The sequence below is a fragment of the Oreochromis niloticus genome, linkage group LG22 (genome assembly GCF_001858045.2).
Source record: "Oreochromis niloticus isolate F11D_XX linkage group LG22, O_niloticus_UMD_NMBU, whole genome shotgun sequence".
Lineage (NCBI taxonomy): Eukaryota > Metazoa > Chordata > Actinopteri > Cichliformes > Cichlidae > Oreochromis > Oreochromis niloticus.
Genome location: NC_031985.2, coordinates 37960989 through 37980828, shown reverse-complemented (window position 1 = coordinate 37980828; position 19840 = coordinate 37960989). Strand labels below are relative to the sequence as shown.

Below are 19840 nucleotides of genomic sequence, written 5' to 3'. Positions count from 1 at the left end.
TCCTTTAGCATCATCTTTACTGTATTTTACATCCATATCTACATGACTTCTTCTCGTTGCACCTTGTGCAAATTTAGCGGCCCGTTGGTTTCCATCTACACCGATATGTTCAGGAATCCATAAAAATGTATTTCCATTCCTCTGTGTTTGATTCTACAGATTAAACTAATTGCTACATTAAAAAACAATATCGTGTCTAGAATCCAAACACATATGACATATACTCAATGGTGCTCTACTAGAGTCCGAGCAAATCAAATACTTCCTACTGGTGCCTCCTCCACCCAGTTTGCAGTGATTAAAACTGCTACAGTTCTTCAGTATGAACTGTTAAATCATCAGTAATTCTTTTATTAATCACAAAGCTTCTTTCTGGAATAACAAACAAAACACCCGCTTTATTATCTAACAATTATGATGCATCAGTATATTTTCCCACATGTTCTGAATAATTTTCCCTTATATGATCATATACCTGGTTCTTCCTTTGTGTAATGAATAAAATCAGGAGTTGTTTGGTCATATATCCATGACAGTAAATTTGAAAATGGTTCTGCTGGACTAATAAGTTTGTTAATTCCTGTCTTATTTATTTTTCCCCTATAATCCAACCAAAACTTCTTATTCGTTCACTTTTTTACTTTTTCTTAAACACGGTTTGATTATCTCCGAAAGTTGAATCTGTTCATCTGGACGTAGCATTTGGTGGGAGAAACGTTTCGTCACTCATCCAAGTGACTTCTTCAGTCTCAGCTGACTGCAGGTTTCCCCAAACCTTATAAACAGTACATTTGCATAATGACTGAAACCAGCCCACTGAAGGAACAATGGGCTGTGAGGTCAGTTCCTTAATCATAATTATGCAAATTCCCATGACCATTGATCAACAATCACTGACCAAAACCCACTGATCAAAGAACACTGATCAATGGCCATGAGTCCCATTCACAGAGAGTTGGGGAATGGCTGCAATCACAGCATTGTAAGATGGTGACAGATGTACCCTTAGGCCCCCTCCTCGATTCAGAGATGGTCTTTCCCTTTTCACGTAAATGGCCTCCTTGACTCCACGCTCAAACCAGCGTTCCTCCCTGTCCAGGATGTGTACATCCTCATCATTGAAAGAGTGTCCACTGGCCTGTAGGTGTAAATAAACTGCAGAGTCCTGGCCTGATGAGGTTGCTCTTCTGTGTTGTGCCATCCGCTTCGCTAGAGGTTGTTTGGTTTCCCCGATGTATAAATCCTGGCAATCCTCCTGCACTTAACAGCGTACACTATGTTACTCTGTTTGTGTCGGGGGACCCGATCCTTGGGGTGGACCAGTTTTTGGCGCAGCGTATTTTGGGGTTTAAAAGCCACAGAGACCCGGTGTTTAGAAAAAATGCGTCTCAACTGTTCCGATACTCCTGACACATATGGGATCACTACAGGTTTTCGCCTGGGCAGCGGTTGTCCTTCTCTCCTGGATCGGCTGGAGCTTTCTTTAGGTGCCTTTCCAGCTTTGACAAAAGTGCAGCTGGGATAACCACATTTACTCAGGGCCTTCTTGATGTGCTGTTCTTCTGCCTCCCTGGCCGCTGTGTCAGTGGGGATGGTGTTCGCTCTGTGTTGTAGCGTCCTGATGACACCCAGTTTGTGCTCCAGTGGATGATGAGAGTCAAACCTTAGATACTGATCCGTATGTGTAGGTTTACGGTACACGTCAGCTTTTAGATGTCCCCCATTACTGATGGAAATCTCACAGTCTAAGAAGGCCAACCTGCCACTTTTCATATCCTCCCTGGTGAATTTGATGTGTCGGTCCACCGAGTTAATGTGATCCGTGAAATGTAGTACGTCCTGAGATTTGATTTTCACCCAGGTGTCATCCACATATCTGAACCAATGGCTTGGTGGTGTTCCAGGGTAGGATAGCAACGCCCTCTTTTCCACTTCTTCCATGTACAAATTGGCCACGATGGGTGAAACTGGGGAGCCCATGGCACACCCATGTTTCTGCCTGTAGAACTGACCCTTGTATGTGAAGTAGGTGGAATGAAGACACAGTTTCAAAAGCAAACACACTTGGTCGATGCTGAGAGTGGTCCTGTTGCTGAGGTTGGTGTCATCCTGTAATCTCTTACGGACTACCTCCAACGCTTCCGTGACTGGGATGCAAGTGAAGAGAGATGTAACGTCGTACGAGACCATGGTTTCATCTGCCTCCATAATGACATCTCTCACCTTCTCAACAAAATCCAGGGTGTTCTGGATGTGGTGTTCAGAGCTGCCCACCAGCGGGTTGAGGATCGAAGCCAGAAACTTGGAGATGTTATAGGTGACCGAGTTGATCATGCAGACAATTGGTCTTAAAGGTGCACCCTGCTTATGTATTTTCGGTAAACCATACAGACTTGGTGTAGACTCCCCTGGGTACAGCCTGTGGTATGAGGTCCGGTCGATAGCCTTGTCTTGTTCTAACTGCTTCAGACAGTCTATGACCCTCTTCCTGTAGCCACTTCCTGGGTTTTGTTTCAAGGGCTCATAAGTATTTTCATCACTGAGTAGTGACAAAATCTTCTCATGATAGTCTTTCTGGTTAAGCAATACTGTGCGCCTACCCTTGTCTGCCGGAAGGATGATAATGTTGTTGTCATCACTAAGTGATGTGAGTGCCTTCCTCTCCTCCATGGTGATGTTGGATGCTGGGGGCTTTGCGTTGCTGAGACAGGCCGAAACTTTCGTCCGTAGTTGCTCTGCTTCCACTTCTGCAATATTGTTGTTACGAATTGCTGTTTCTGTGGCTGTGATCAGCTCCACTAGAGGGATTTGTCTCGGTGTGACGGCAAAATTCAACCCTTTAGCAAGGATGTTTTTCTCTGTTTGGGTGAGCTGTCTGTCAGACAAATTCTTCACCCACTTGTCCACATCCTCCATGTCGCATCCTTGTCTCTTCTGGCCACTGAGGACACTCTCCGTATTTTGTGGTGGTTTCCGACGTACAAAAAGTAAGTCAAACTTCCTTTGTTGCCTGGTCTTAGACTTCTTGTGCTGTACTAGACGAGCCTTCTCAGTGAAGTCAAACACCTTTTTAAGAGTATTCTCATCTAAAAGCATAGTCAGTCTCCGTCGGATCCGCTCCTCTTGAGATTTTAGCATGTCGATGGTAAAATTTGTCTGCCTCACCCGTTCATTAAGCAACTGATGCTGTGCCTTCTGGAGGATTTTTGTTGCCCGGAAGCCTTTAACTGAAGAGCTCATTTGCAGACTTTTAGGAGTAATCCTGTTTTGTCGGCATCTGAGGCTGAATCTCAGGTGGTTCCTGTAGTCCGTCATCTTACGTGCTGTTTGCTCATACTGACGTACAAGCTTTAGGCAGTCCTTGCCAAAGTGGGTTAAAACGTCTTGATTCAACTTTTGGAGATTTACTTTCCTGGATGATTGAGAATGCATCAAGAAGGTTTAATTATATTCTGAGCTTTATGATTTTCACTGTGTCCCTTTAACTTTGCCCAATAAGTTAAAGCTATTTCATGTCTTCTGATTTCTAGAGGTTGTTCACCCATTTCAACTTGCAGTGTGGACACTGGTGTAGTTTTAATGGCCCCACAACACAACCTCAGCGCTTGATACTGAATTTTATCCAAGTTATTTAACAATGTTTTATCCGCTGAACCATAAAGCAGAACTGATCTAATGGGATCTTTATATAAAGCTTTTAATGCTGTCCTATCTGCACCCCACTCGCTGCCTTTTAAACATCTTAAAATATTCAAAACCTTTTTACATTTCTCAGTTATTTCCCCAATATGTGTTTTCCATGTAAGCCTTTTATCAAACCAAATACCTAAATATTTAAAGCAATCAACCTTTTCCCATTTCATTTACATACAATTTGAGATTAAACTGCTAATCTACTCTCTGTAAGAAATATCCAAATGACTCCATCATCAGCAAACAATGATTGATCTATATTATTAAATACCTCATTAGGGTTCAGGGTTAGCCTAACCCTACAACAGGAGATGCTGGACTAGAGCAGCTCAGGTATTGAAGGACCCGTCCCTCATGGCAACAAACTGTTCCAACTTCTGCAATCTGGCAGAAGGTTCTGGACCATCCGGGCAAGGACAGAGAGACTTCTATTCCATCCCCAAGCCATCCGAGCCCTAAACCATGGCTAAGACTCACATGATCAATAGTGTGCCAGTGATCCCTCAGAATCACATGCAAAGGACGTTATTTTGTTATTGACTGTTATTTTTATCAGATTGTGTGAAAATGGCCTGATATTGTTTATAAAGAGATCCATAAAATCATATCTTCTTTATATTTTTCGTCAGCATGTTAAATGCCGTCTCACAGTACCTCCACACTACATGTAATTCTGTTCAAACACAGCGTTCCCACAGAGTCATCGGCCTTCAAGGCCCATGGACTACATTTCTGTTGCTGGTGGTTCCAAACGTAGAACCTTTTTAGAGGCTGCTGATGTCATCTTCAATCATTTGTGTACTCCATGTTTAAAAGATGGAAGCCCCACAAACATAAATGGAGCCTCTAAATGAACCATAAAGGTTGTTTTTGTAGTTTTTTTAAACAAACACCGAGTGAGTCTGTTCCTAAAACCCTCAGTAAGAAGTACTTTCACCTGATCTGATGTTAATGTGGAAAAGAGCAGGACACCAGCTCAGCTCCCATACAAAGCGTCCCACATGTCTGTCCCCGCTTTCCTTTCTATTTCACAAAGAAAAGAAACGATAAATGAAACTCCAGAAGCACAAGGGTGCTGTAACGTCTGTGTGTTCAGTTTATTAACAAAGATAAAGTCTGGTCCTGGAAGGAGAGTGCTGAAGAAGCACGAGATCATTTTCCACCACAAAACAGAGACAGGACGTGTTGTTTATAGCCGTACAATCCCAGTGTTCCTAATATGTGACGATTATCAGCAACAGTCAGACATAAAAACACCAAAGTCAGCTGTACTTCACAGAGATCATCGTCTGTGTGGAGAGACGATGTGCGTACTACTCAGAGAGCTTACAGAGTATTAAAGATCATAAAAGAGAGAATCTTGTTATTACTTCCTAACATGACAAATGTTTCTGAAATGTGTTTGTTGCATTTTTCTAAAACCACAACAGGAAAGAAAGAAAACGAGTGTGACTCGCCGCCTTCGCTGCTGAGCCGTGAAAACACATGAACCACATATTGAGCTCCTGTCACTGGCTCCACTGTTGGACAGAAGAAAGTACGGACCCATCAGATCGCTTTGAACCCGGGGCTGCATGTGGTCAGAGGAAAGACAGAGAGCTGCAGCGTCCAGATCAAACCATCACTCAGTCTTTTCTGCAAATACAAATGTCCTTTTCAAAATATACAAGGATGTGTTCAGAGTTCACAGCTGATTGCATACTGTATAAGCTGGTGAAGAAGTAGCTAGACCGGACATTGGAGCTCACTGGCAGCTCCACGGGAACGAGTACTCTCGGGTTGTGGACACACGATGAGGCGCGATCCTGTGCCTCATCTCGAACGAACGAGGGCCATAACCAAGGTAACGACTGGTTTAAGACGGTGTCCTGGGTTAATGACCAAGAAAGCTGCACCTTAAGAATAAATCCACAGAATGTTTTAACAATTAAATTATTTGGTATTCTCAAACTACAGTAAGAACGTTACTCTGTCTGTCACACCTGACTGTATTGGGGAAAAGGACCAAGGTTGTTATTTTTCCCGCTACATCCAGCACCAACTCTGAAAACCTGCAACAGTGATGCAGACATGCTGCTGCAGGCCAACCTGAAACCACTGCAGGTGAAGAAAACAACATAACCGCCTGGTTACCGTCGAACGTTCTGCCAGAAACTTTGGTTCCTGGCATTCATTTAAGCCAGCGAAACATGCACAAAGACCGAGGGCAAGGTTTGATCACCAAGGCAAGCCTCAGCCATGGAGGCCCAAAACCCACTGGACTCAACCCAATGATGATATCGTGCCATACAGATAAAGCAGAACGCTGTAGTGTGCTGTGCTGTGGTCACCTGCAGGTGGCTCAGATGAGACCCTCATTCTTAACCCTGTATAATGCTGAAATGGAGCAAATCAAAGATCAGGCTGAGATGTAGGAGCCTGTAACACCGAAGCCAAACGTTTACCACTGACGGCTCTGTCAGTTACAGGTGTGTGTGGCCGCAGTTTGTGCTTCTACAAAGAACAAGGTCACCGACGCTTTTCTGAGGTCGCTTCATAGGAAGACAGATTGGCCACATAGTTATATAATTAATACACAAGTAAGGCTCATTACATTCAAAACTCCCAGAGTGCATACTTTTCATTGCAATACAACATAGGTTTTAATATGTGCATGTTTCATCGCCACGACTGTTGAAGCTAACGTACGAGGAAAGAAAGCACAAACAAGCCCAACCAAAGGGAAACACAGTGGTAGTGTAGTCATGGAAACAACCAACACCAACAAAACCAAGCTAGCTAAACCAACGGCAAACTAAAGCCTGGGGACCAAGGGAAACGAAATTAAATGAAAAGCACGGTACGCAGTGTGTGCAGTACAACTGAAGGTGGTCAAATGTGCTGCAGACAGAAGACAGAGAGACTGTTTTGTATGAGAAAGTCCAGAGGGCAACACGGAGGCGGCAGGTCAACCCGGACTCCAGACCTGCCGAAGGTGAAGATGATGAGGTATACGAGCCCGCCGGACCCAGCTCATCCTCACATACACAAGCGCACACTTAGTCCATCTTCTCCTTGTGAACCAACTTGGGGGCGTCCACAAAGTCTTGGCCATTAAACAGGATGATAGTGGCTGTAATTGCACTTGCAGCCCCCCAGAACATCACATAAGCCAGGGTCTCTGTCCATGTATCACCTGGAAGGCAGACAGCAGACATCAAGTATCATCATCATCATCATCATCATCATCGGGAGCTAGGGAGCACTTTTAGGCTGTTACTCTGTAAACAAAGCAGCGGCTAACGAGCTGCTTTCACTACACAACTTTGATCCCTTTGGCCAAGTGTGCGGTTGGATTCTCACCCTGAAATGTTTTGCAGAACAAATTCAAAGTAAAGAATAAAATGATATTAATTATTAACAAATATCAAGAATATTCTTTAAACTCTTCTTTAAAATTATGATGCAATTAGTGCAATCTAGAAAAAGAAGACAAAAAAAAAGGAGGCAGTGACGAGACTTTATCCAGACAGAAACGGAACCTGAAGCTCCAGAAGTCTGGTCCATGTTTTACATGAAGGCTGTAATTGTTGCTTCAACGTGTAGTTTGGGGACTACTTTTACCAAACAACAGCAACACAAAGCTTGTGAAGCTGTTCTGGCTGAACTCAAAAAGACCTGAGATAAAGTTACCAAAATCCTGAAGATATTCATTTCACACGAGGCCTGTTTGATATTCATATTACACAGTGGAGGGCTGACAAACACTTTCCTAAACAAGCACGATGGCTGTCTCTGATGTATAAAACTCTGTTTGATAAGAACTGGATGTTGCACCATCAACACTCCTGCGTGCATGTTTCAGTGCTGACTGGTTGTGCTTCTTCCCAGTTGTATCGAGACACGTTGGTCCTTTAACAACTTAGGAATCACAAAGAAACTCAGCTTATAGACTTTGCCAGGATATTTAAGGTCAGTAGGATTTTTTACTGCCTATGATAAATCCATAGGCAGTAAAAAAAGATGGCTGTAGCTAGTGTGACATCACCTGAGTATAATTTTGAAGGCTCATGGTGAGTGTTTACATTGTTGAAAGCAGCTGTGAGGAGGGCAGATGTGACTGAGGCTGACACCAGCATGATGATGGTGTCCTTAGATCACAGGTGTCGAACTCCAGGCCTGGAGGGCCGGTGTCCTGCAGGTTTTAGATGCGTCCTTGATCCAACACAGCTGATTTAAATGGCTAAATGACATCATCAACATGTCTTGAAGTTCTCCAGAGGCCTGGTAATGAACTAATCATTTGATTCAGGTGTGTTGACCCAGGGTGAGATCTAAAACCTGCAGGACACCGGCCCTCGAGGCCTGGAGTTTGACACCCCTGCCTTAGATCATTGAACTTTATCTGTTTACTTAGTCAGGGTGCTGTTTTCCTAAAGAAGTCTTTTTGCAACCACGGGCCAGCTGTGGCTCAGGATGTGGACGACCATTCAGTACATGAGCAGCTTTTGCCTGCATGTCAAAGTATCCTTGGGCACCCTTTGGAGTGCCTCAGTGTCAGGTTAGAAGTGAAGGGCTTGTTGTTAAAGTGCTGCAAGTGCAAAACGCCCATGCATTTACCAGAGCACATACATCACCCCTTGATAGCCATTAAAATAATGCAAGTTTGGGGCAAGCTGCATGACGATCTGAAAACTACATCCACCTTTTATACCATCTATAGTTAAACCCTGGATTCATCTCTATAGCCTGGGAATCACACCAAGTTCTCAGTGAGCTCAGTCACTCACTTCATTTCATACTGAATAAAACATAAGTGTTCCAATGGAGGAACTGGACAGTGCTCGTCTATGCCAAACTAAACAGGATTAAGGATCAGCAGTTGTACATACCAGCCATGAGAAGACAGACAATGCACATGGAAAATGCCACCAGCATAATGATGGGCAGCTGCAAAAATAAAAACATGAGTTAGTCACAATGTCCTGCTGCTGGTGACGACAGGAAACGGTGCTGATAGTACTGACTGTGAGGAACTTCCAGTCCTTTTGCACACGAAGCGGAGTGGGTCCATCCGACTCATCGACTGCAAAGTTACCCAGGAACAGGTCGATGGAGTCCTGAAACCAGCAACAACGCACATGCATAAATCTGAACGTGGCTGCATTACACCTAATTTCTGCAACAATTAAGACCAAAGCAGAGCCAGTGAATGTGGGCTTTATGTGGACCCAGTTGTATTTGAGAAGGCAAGTCTGTCATTAACCAGTGGGACCATCCATCCATCCAGGGTCACGGGGGGTGGAGCCTATCTCAGCAGTCTCAGGGCGCCGTTACCAGTCTGTTGCAGGGCTAACAGATAACCATTCACGCCTATGGGCACCTTAGAGTTTCCAGTTAACCTGTCCCCACTAACTGCATGTCTGTGGACTGTGGGAGTAAGCTGGAGAGAACCCACGCAAACACGGGGAAAACATGCAAACTCCACACAGAAAGACCTGATGGAGGAACTGAACTCAGGACCTTCCTGCTGTGAGGCAACAGTCAATTATGTGTTTCCATAGAGCACTTTCTGCTCATCTCCTAAAACTTCGGGTTCAGAGTTAGCGATGTCTCAGATGATGACCATTAATATTCTACACCGAGTCCAAACTTTATCAGAATCAAGACTAAAATGGTCTGTTGTTCTGACACTAAACTTATTTCTTAAGTGACAAAGTGTGTAATAGTTTTCACACCTGTCTGAATCCATCAGAGAAGTTGTTTTTGTAATAGCGGATCATCGAGTTCCAGCCATCCATCATCAGCCCCCACCTGGTCCGCTTCCCTGTCCTGAAAGAGATGAACTCTGGTTAAACAGCAGTCATCAGAGCAGTATAACCAAGGGCTGAGTACATGTTAGTCAGTGTGGATGCTCCTGTACGTTACCTTGTGAAGTCTGTTTTTAAGGCTCCAGTTCCTGCATACTGTACAGCGCATGCATTGGCATTGTCAGCCCATGCTGGTTAGAGAGCACACACACAAAAACAACATGAGGCTACAGTTTCTACCAATCACACTGCACATGCAGCTGTGCTAACAGAGTATCCTACCATTCTTGTAGATCTTTTCAAACTCGGCCTGCTCTTCAATGCGCTGCCCCACATTCAGAACCCCCATCCTCTGTGGAGACACAGGAACAACACCTGTACGACTCTTCTAAAACTGCACCTTCCCAAGCTGGCCCAGTCAACCAGCTTATTTCATTTACATGTACATACAGTCTGCTCTCTATGCTAAAAGCATTACAAACCAACAGGGCAGAAGTGTTACCACTGCAGCATTACACCACACAGTACGACTGACAGCTGTGACCTTAAATACCTGGAGCTGAGACTGCAGCGAGCGTCGAGCCAGCAGGCTCTGGATGACATTGGTCCTGTCCAGGCAGTCCATGCAGTTACTGCGGAACACGCCTTTCTGCTGGGCCACCGTCTTTCCCTCCAAGTTCACCATGAAGTACCTACACACACACACACACACACACACACACACACACACACATACACACACACACACACACACGAGTCCATCATCACAGTGGACTGCTCGACATTAGCAAAGAACAGCTGCTCGTTTTATTACCCGTATTCATCTTGTTTGTCAGCAACAGCATCCACTAGGATCTGGAGACGGTCCCACCTCATGTGACTGCACTCTTTGTGGAAGTCGAAGGCTATGTATCTGTGGACAGAGGAGCAGGTCACACTGTAGGTTATAAAGGAGACAACTGGAGGGCAGACTGCTTAAAAAAAACAAAACAAAACGAAGACTAAATCTTTGAAAGCTTGTCACAGCACACTGACTGAAAAGGTTTGTAGAACAACTAAAACTGATGTAACACCAGTGTCGTTCTTATTTCTGTAAATATAAAGATGAATCAATAAAACAATAGTTTATAGAAGGCAGCCTCTTCTTATCAAACACTTTTGATGAGGAAGGTCAAACTGCTGAACCTGATTGATTAAGGTAACACTGACTCAGTGACCAGTAAAAAACACAGGGTGACACTTACTTGAGCATATCATTATTCATGCCAGACACCATCCTAGCAAAGGCCTGCTCCAGTGGCTTCTCTGAGCCCTTCTGATTCACCTGAGCAGGAAGAAGACAAACACAAACTGGTCAGACTGGTCTCCTGAGTGCTTCCATTTACCAGTAAGTGACTAAGGAAAGGAGGACGGCTCACCAGGTTCAGAATCGTTTGCTTCCCATAGATGAGGAGCTGAGAGTCGAAATGCCTCTGGAAGCCGTCCATCTGTACAACATTTCCATTAGGTTAGCCTAAGATTTCCATTTCACACGTTTGAAACGAACATGCAGATGTGCAGAAAGATCAGCTTACGTGATTTGTGGTTTTGCTGATTATAGGTTTGGGTTTGTATCTGAGGTTGGGTCTCTGACTCCAGTAAAAGGGCATCGAGCCTCGTGTCTGGTTGTTTCAAAGAAAAAAAAAGACAGCTGTGAAATACCATCCATCCGTTTTCTTCAGCTGGTCCTCATCAGGGTCGCAGGGGGCGGGACTCTGTCCCAGCCACCATAGGAGGCAGCACAGCGTGTGACGCAGGGCTAACACATCTTAAACCATAAATGATCCTCAATGCAAACAGTAAAAACATCGATGATATGATGAACCCTTAAACTTACCTGCACAAATGAAGCCTTTGCTCCCTCATACAAAACGATCTGCTCAGTCTCCACAAAGTTAGCAGCATGGCCTTCAGAGTCGATGCCTGCAGACACAGACACCATCAGTCAGCACCGTCTGCTACTGTACAGTGGAGCATGGTGATACTGCCACACAGCAGTGGACACAGGGTGCTCTTCATTACCATCCGCCGCTCAGTACAGACTTTTACACTGGTGCATGGTCACATTAAACAAGGCAGCAGTTTGAAATAATGAGGTCAGGAGGTATGTGCAAGTAATCCTTGTGAGCTGCAAGCTCCGGGTTTAAGCTGCACAAAGGTTTCATTCTTCGTACTGACGGTTTATAAGGAACAGCCAAGCAGCTAACATTAGACAGAGGATGATGCACCAGTGCTCAGTATATGACAAAGAAGGATTAGTTTGAACTGGTTATGCAAAGCCCCTCTAGGTCACCCAGAGAATAAAATGATGGGTGTGTGTCAAGAGATTTATTCTAAATAACACTTCTTCAGCTGAGAGTCAGAGAGGAGAAACACACACTGCAGTTAGTTTACTTGCAAGCAAGGGCAGCCACAGCGCCCGCACAGAAGTGAGGGCTCTGAGACTCGCGCCATGCCACTGCCCTGGTCTTTATTTATACATCATTGTGTGTGTGTGTGTGTGTGTGTGTGTGTGTGTGTGTGTGTGTCCCCATAAATGACTTCCCTAAACCTGCTGGTCTGGAAGTCCAACAGTTCATCTAAATAAAAGGCACTTAGCCTAAAACAGACATAGATACGTTTATCCTATCATAAAACAATAAGAGAAGGTACGACCTCTCCCATGCTCCCAGGATGTGGGTGTGAAAGCCAGAACACTCTGGAATGCACATAAAAGTCCTTGCAGCCTTCTACAGATCACACATCCTATCACTACACAATCGATTATACACCTCTAAGCATATCTGGAAACTTATATCATTAAAAGATTATACTGACTACTAAGTACAATTTTCCATTGACAGTGTGAAAATTAGCAGAACAGGCGCTCTTTAAGAAAAGTCTCGGCTGTCAGCCAAAACGTAACAGCACACTGCACTGAGACGACGCTTCAGCGCCACGCTCTGAGGTTTTTACCTCTCACGTAGTATCTGACGCCAGCCCGGAAGCAGCTTCTCCTCGATATGAGGATCCACTCAAAGATCTTCCCATTTATACGGCACGGTTTCATGACGATGACTGAACCGGGTCGGTCAAAGAAAAAAAGGCTTCGCTTACGATTTTAGGAAGAAAAAAAAACCTTTCACATTCAATGCAAAGGATACATCCATGGATGACGGGAAGGGCAAACTTGTGAAGCTATGGAGAGACAGTGAAGGTCAGTAATTAAGCACAACAAGTACAAACACATGCATCAGTGTAAGTGAGGCTCAGGTCACCTCGGGCTGCCCAGCCAGCTCTCTCAGCAGGTTCCCGTTCCACACAAACCTCTGATCAGCCTGAAAATAATCACAAGCATCGACACATGATCATTGGGCAAGACTTTACATTAATGTTGCATTTAAGTTTAAAACAAATGTCAAATTAAGGATGTGCGATTTAAAAATAAATAACTAAAATACTACTGTGAATACTTTACACATAAATGAATACCTCGAGCAATAAATACAGCAAAAAAACACAAAAGAAATATTTTATTTTGAGAAATCTTCTTTCAGCTGCTCCCTTTAGGGGTCTCCACGTCTGCCTCCATCTCCTCCTATCCCAGCACCCTCCTGTCACTCCACCCTTCACTACATCCACGAAGCTCCTGAGGTCTTCCTCTGTTCCTCCTGCCTGGCAGCTGCATCTTCATCCTCCTTCATCCGATATATCTGCCATCACGGCAGGTCGTAAACCTTCCCTTTCACAAACCACCCCGACACTCGACTTCAGCCGCTCCACCCTGCCTGTACTCTGTTCTTCACCTCTCTTGTGCAGCCTCTGTTGCAGTGGATGGTGTCCCAGGTATTTAAACTCGCCTGCCTTCACTACCGCTGCTCCTTGCATGTTCACCTTCCCACCTGTCTCACTCACACACTCTGTCATGCTTTTACTCATTTTATCTCCACCTCTCCTCCACCTGCTCCCTCAAAGCAAACGTCACATCTGTAGAGCTGCATATCGTTCCCTAGACCAGTTCAAAGTCACCTGTCTGTGTTTACACTGAGTGCATCGGCTGCTAACAGCTATTAAGACGACATGTTTCACCCTCTCAAGCAGACTCATCTCCTGGAAGTCGGGGCTGGTGTTGGCGAGCCGCTGCAGTGTGTGCGTCAGGTCGAAGTCTGTGCAGAAGTAGAAGCCGTCTGTGGTCAGCACGTTGTTCAGCATAGAGAGGAAGGTCTTATTCTCCTGAGACTAGACAAGGAAAGGAAACACACGTTTAGATGGCAGGAAAACTCATGACAGGTCACTTTGCTGCATGTCACAAATTCTACATTGTTAGGCGATTCACCAACTGTGTACCAAACGTGACAGTCTGTCAGGTACGGACATTTCAGTTCTCTGTTTTAAAAACAGCATGCATATCTGTCTCTCTTACAGGTCAGGTCATCGAATCAGGCCAGATTAGGCTCTGCTTTAGCCTGACGGCGTATGGGGCGCCTCCAGTTTAGCTTTTCTGAATCGCTGCATCACAGCTGGGCTGATGTCAGCACAGAGCAAAGCCTCACAACTACTTACTCACTGAAACAAAGACAGTGTTACTGGCTTACCACCGTCTGTCCCTGTTGCTATTCCTACACTGACTAACAAAGTTGATTTGTTTTGTTTCAAAACAAGGTGTCCTATTAAAATGAGCAGACTACAGCGACAGCAGCACAGGCTGCGTGCACTGGAAACCTCAGCATGAGGTCTGATGCATGTCAGACAGAGATGGTCTTAGTGTGACAGTCTGTCAGCATTACCAGCCGTGTGTGTGGATTAATCTCACTCAAAGCGAGTGAGCACACACACAAGAAAAACACAAGAAACAAAAAAAAAACAAAAAAAACCACGGAACATGCTAAATGTTTGCTGCACACGAGCATACCACGTATACTTTTTAAATATGAATGAGCTTTCCTCTTTTTTCCACAAATAATACTTAATACCTTTGAATTTTTGAATTTCCTTTGGGATCAGTGATGCAGTCTTACTGACCTGTATCTCAGACAGATGCAGCACTGTCTTCTTATAAGAGATCACATCAAAGTCCACAGCCTTCCACACAGCGTGGCCCAGAAGGCTGCCGACATTTCTCTTCCTGGTGATGACAACGAGGTACATCCCTGCGGTGGAAGCAGCAGTGTTTTACTGCACAGGTTCAAAGAGCAGCTCGGACAGCAGTGATGTGTGTGTGCTACATACCAGCTACCAAGCGGATAGTTCCCATGATGCCACAGATAGGCCTGGTAACTGCAGAGGGAGGAATGTCCTTTTTACCTGTGACAGGAACAAAAGTTTGGTTTTTATTCCTCTGAATTCTCCGTCTCAGTTACACACAAGGCTTCAGCTTCACTGCAACATATCGTTCATATTTAATCATATTTGTGGACGAATACACAGAAGGGCCAGCTGCTTTTGTCTGAAGAGAGAACCTCTTCATCACAAAGAAGTGACGGCCATTTGTGAAGCATCAGGGGCCTTTAAATTAAAACAAAGTACACCTGTCCTGGATGCTGTACTCGAGTCACCACAACATACAAGTTCAGAGGGTTGGTCTACAAAGCTGACCTGAACCTTTAGAAGCAGTGTGTGTGTGTGTGTGTGTGTGTGTGTGTGTGTGTGTGTGTGTGTGTGTGTGTGTGTGTGTCTGGAGTTTGAGCCCCGACTTAATCAGAGAATGAACAAAACAAAAAGGAAGTATTCAAAAAACTCCTGTGAAAGTACGAAGACGCTTTAAAGGAAACTATTTCAAAAGCAGGTCTACAGTATAACTGAAAACAAACAGTAATAATGTCGGCTGCTGGTGCCACTCCCACACATGGTATCGCCCTCACGCTCCAATGTCGCCTCATTCTCGACGTATCACATTGATAAACTTGCGTGTCCAACAGCACTCAGTAATGTACAGCTCAGGGGTAACAAGGAAAGCACAGAGCGTCATGTAACATTCATTTGAAATTTTTTCCTGATTTCACTAATCATTCACTTTGATGTGTGTATGTGCTCATATAACAAAACTACTTTACCTTTAAACCGTCCTGTGGAGAAACATTGAAATACAACTGGAAGAAAGAACGAGTGCCATTTCTCACAGGGAGTGCACAGGTGGGGGAACAGGGACAGGTGAGCAGGGACCTGCTTGGACCCGGGTGATTAAACAACAACCATCTGGAGAGCCAAGATGGCAAAAACCTCCAACACTCATTTGGTTCAGTGCTCGGTAATTTAGCACGAACTATCTTTAGCACTCTGATAATACAGAATCTTTAATCGTCTCCACTCTGAAGTCTTTTCTAGAAAAAGACGACTTGAGCTTGAACCAGAGTTTAAATGAGCCGGAGCAGAATCAAGAATGTTTGTGGACAGCAGCGTTGTTGTAGTGTTCAGGAATCAACTCAAAGTTTGTTTCTGCATTTCCACTTTCACCTGCCGTCCTGCTTCAAACTGAGAGCGCAGAGTTCTGGAAAATCCTGGAATCATTAGTTGAACCTTTTCAACACAGTACACAGTGGGAGCGTGCACACTTTTGTGGAAATCCACGTTTACTATTCCTTCTGCACTGATATGATCCATGTTAAGGCCAACAGGCTCTGACCAGGTTTATCTTAAGTCCTCAGGTGGACCTGATTTAGCTCAAGACTTCACTCACGAGAGGAGATACAGAACTCCAAACTAGGACAAATCTGAGATGACTTTGATCCATGACCGAGAAGGACAATTCAGTGAGGTCCCGGGTTAAAGTGCAGTTTACACTGGAACCAGCCCTGCACGGGAAACCAGGCCATGATGTTTAAATGGATCCAGTTTAAAGTTTTAGAGCAGAAATAAACAACAGCACTGAGAGCTCAACTCAAGTGGTTATATAATTATATTCAATCCAAATTCAAATGCTTACTTAACTGCTCTGTGTACTAATCTCTGATGCTTTGTAACTTTGTTGCATTTTACTGTTAATTTACTGAGAACTGATAACTGTTTTTGTTGAGTCAGCTAGAGCGAAGAAAGCCCAGCTGTGTTGAACTTGCTTCATAGTATAAGTGGGTGCTAAATGCAAACAATTAAAAAGCATATTTAAACATCCATAATGAAAACATCAGACGAGAGTTTGGAAAGATAAAACATAAAATCCCAAAAAGCAGCTTATTTAACATAATCTGCAAAAAATGTGCAGCACAGTCTTGTTTTTATGAGATAAAACATCATGACATGTAAATGCAGGTAGACAGGGCTTTACTAATTTTAACATCACCTTGTTTGCTTTATCTTCCCATATGGGGACGAGTGAGATGGACAGATCGCACAGAGCGTGTCAAAAGAGTTCATCTTATCCAGTAGACTATCTACTTCCTCTGAGGATGGGCTCAGGAGTGTGACTGAGCTTAGCTTGGACAGCAGTCCTGATGTACACATGCATACACACACTTAGCAGCTCTGTTTAAAATGACTTAAGACTTTTACAAGCAGCACAGAGCAGTAGGGCTCACAGTGGACGGTCTAAGCTTCTTATATCCCTGTAACAGTGACATGTAGTTACCGCATGCAGGCTAACACTCTTGAATGTGTTGTAAACATTTTCATGTATATCATGTGTCAGGCCACCTGGCTTTTTATTCTCATATAGTCTGAGAATGTCAGAAAGTTCTTTAGATGTGATTAGCTGACAAAGTCCAAACTGAGGCGCGTCTCAACAACAGCGATCATAAGCGATGCTCAGCACTTTCAAACACAGCCTACCTGTGAGGGTCATCTCATTCGAGACCCTGTCGATTGCCAGCACAGCATCGGCACCCTCATCGCAGGCCTCGATGAAGAACTTCTCAGGGGTCGTGTGCCTGAGAGAGGGAAATGGGAGGAAAGAGGAAATTTTCAGATACACATGAAAATATAGCCGGGAGGTGTTTAGTCAACAAATAATGTCAATTGTTCGACAGCATCAACTGTCAATGCTTATTATACTTCAACCAATCACTCAACTACAACCAAAGATCAGTGAAATGCCAAAAACAACCCCTTTGGTTCTTTATTGCTAATTTTCTTTGTCACATGTCCCTGGAAACACAATATTTCTGCCTTTGTTGGCTGAAAACAAACAAACAACTTGTCTGAAGTCATCTTTCACTCTACAAAGCTCCAATGCTCGTTTTTGTGACAGACACTTTCCCACTTGTTATTAATTAAACAATGACAAACACGCTGGCAGAGGAACTCCAGCCATCTTCCTCTTAAACAAAAGCTCAACTGTTACCAAAACCTACGATGCCAGGAGCAAGATGTTGTGATAAACCAGTGTTAAACACAAATATCAAAACTAAATATTTAATTCACGCTGCGTATTAGGAAATGTTTCAGTGAACTTTCAAATTGAGGCTTTTATTTAAAGTCAAAGTGCAGACTGTCAGCACGTACACTCTGTATGATGGAAATCTGAGAGAAGAGCACATCTGTAGTCTCATGTTTGCTTTGTGACCCCAGGTAGCCTCCAGAGCAGCACACAGGTTCAGAGTGGACGCTGCTCTGGGTTGTTCTGCTGACAGAACAGGCCACAGTTTAAACACAGCATATCTACGCCTACACACATTTAAGAAAGTTTCAGGGTCACTTAATGCTGCCATAAGCAGAGATATGCTTTGTGATTGACAGTCAGTGTAAAAACGAGAACAATGAAGGAGAACAAAGAGAACAAAAGAGACCAAATAAGGTCCCACAGCCAGGAGCCACAGCGTGGACAACAGGCAAGTGCGAATCAGGACAGGTTTCATCTGCAGTCCTTGAAAACTATGGCATCAAAAGCACAATAACACACACACACACACACACACACACACACACACACACACACAAAATAATCAGGTGGTGAACGTGACCCCCATGGTGGAAAACACAGAAAATAGACAGAGTTCTGTTTAACTGTGGGAGGGTGTACTCTGACCCCACACCACAGTGTGGACCAAACAGGGAACACGTTTTCAAACAGCCGGTTTTGTTCTGAGGTAACCTTTGTCAGTGTTAAAATGACCAGTCGTGTGAAGAGTAACACATGACTGTAGACTGGTCTAAATCACACTTCTAGGCCCACAGTGCTGGGATGCATCAGGTTAAGGTGTACCCAACACTATCTTTGTACACAGAGGCATCTTAAACACGTGGGGCCCCAAATTCTCCAGTGTTAAATGAAAGACTGGCATTATTGTCAATAATAACTGGACAATTATTTACAAATTACCAAGAAATGTTAGGTCTGTACTTTATTTGAAAACGTTCTTAGTCAAAAGTTTTTGTTTGTTTGGCATTTCCCCCAGTTAGATAATGCCAGTGCTCACTGTACAGTCAATGGTCCAAACTCGGAGGGTCCATTTACCTAACCTAACATGTATGACATACTACAGAGGTATGCCTCATTACATGCTCCGTGTTGGGAAAGGCTGAGGAACACCCAAAACCTTCACTCATGTAAGTAAAACACGCTGCAGGTAGAGGCAGGACCGGTAGGGCTGGGTACTTTAAATAAAGGGCATGATCGAGGGTGTGCCGGGGCTGAGCTGCCAGCTGCCGCACAGCTAATGTCACATGTCCGCGTTTATCAGTGTTAGGCTCAGTTACAGCTGAGTGACATTCACAAGTAAATATAAAACCTGCACGTCTAAAAACGCATCGCGGAACTGCCAGCCGTGAAGTGCCATTAAAGCCGGAGGGAGCAGCTGTGCAGCAGCTAGCTGGGTGAATGAAGCCTCCCTGAACAACAAAGGCGCCCGTCGGCGCTCTCACCCACGGCCACACTCGCTGCTGCCGGCTCCACACGGCGACACTGGCTAAGTGTTCATAATGAATGAGAGTGGAGAGAAACTTGGCTGGTTCCTGCTCCGCCGGCCGAGCCTGTCAGCAAACTTCAGCTGCTGTGTCATCTACCCCACCAGCACCGCTGAGCCCCCGCAGCTGCTTCACCTCTCACGGACAGCCACTCGTCTTATGTGCCTTTAACCGGAGCTGTGAGCAGAAGAGCCGCAGACAGAAACACTAAGCTGTTCCGTATGAACACTACTTACAAATTGTATCTCTCGTAGCAAGTCGCCATCTTCGCTCCTTCTGTCCGACCTCAGTGACGACAGCAATGCGAGGACCTGCAGGCGTTGCCAGATACGAGGTGTAAAGCACAGAGCAGGCGCGGGGCCTGAAGTGCACGTTTTTCCTGCCAAGCCCAGTGAACCTGGCACCCTGAGACAGACGTGGTGATGGGTGGTACTTGTAGTTTAATCCGGTTCGGTCGCTGCAACTGTCACTGGCTGTGTGAACAATTGCGCAGCCGCACGTCACAT

General features: G+C 44.6%; 1 protein-coding gene across 1 annotated transcript; it reads right to left on the bottom strand.

Annotated features, from left to right (window-relative positions):
- Positions 1–4766: 4766 nt before the first annotated feature.
- Positions 4767–19753, bottom strand: sacm1la (SAC1 like phosphatidylinositide phosphatase a). The gene is made up of 20 exons (XM_003458513.5): positions 19571–19753; positions 17262–17359; positions 14730–14804; positions 14523–14650; positions 13590–13739; positions 12779–12838; positions 12665–12698; positions 12477–12578; positions 11359–11444; positions 11057–11143; positions 10901–10969; positions 10727–10806; positions 10297–10395; positions 10036–10174; positions 9765–9834; positions 9601–9673; positions 9411–9504; positions 8700–8792; positions 8565–8622; positions 4767–6868 (listed from the first exon to the last, which is right to left on the bottom strand). Exons 1-20 carry the CDS (start codon positions 19597–19599, stop codon positions 6732–6734), a joined length of 1761 nt encoding a protein of 586 aa, XP_003458561.1. The 5' UTR covers positions 19600–19753; the 3' UTR covers positions 4767–6731.
- Between the last annotated feature and the right edge of the window lie 87 nt (positions 19754–19840).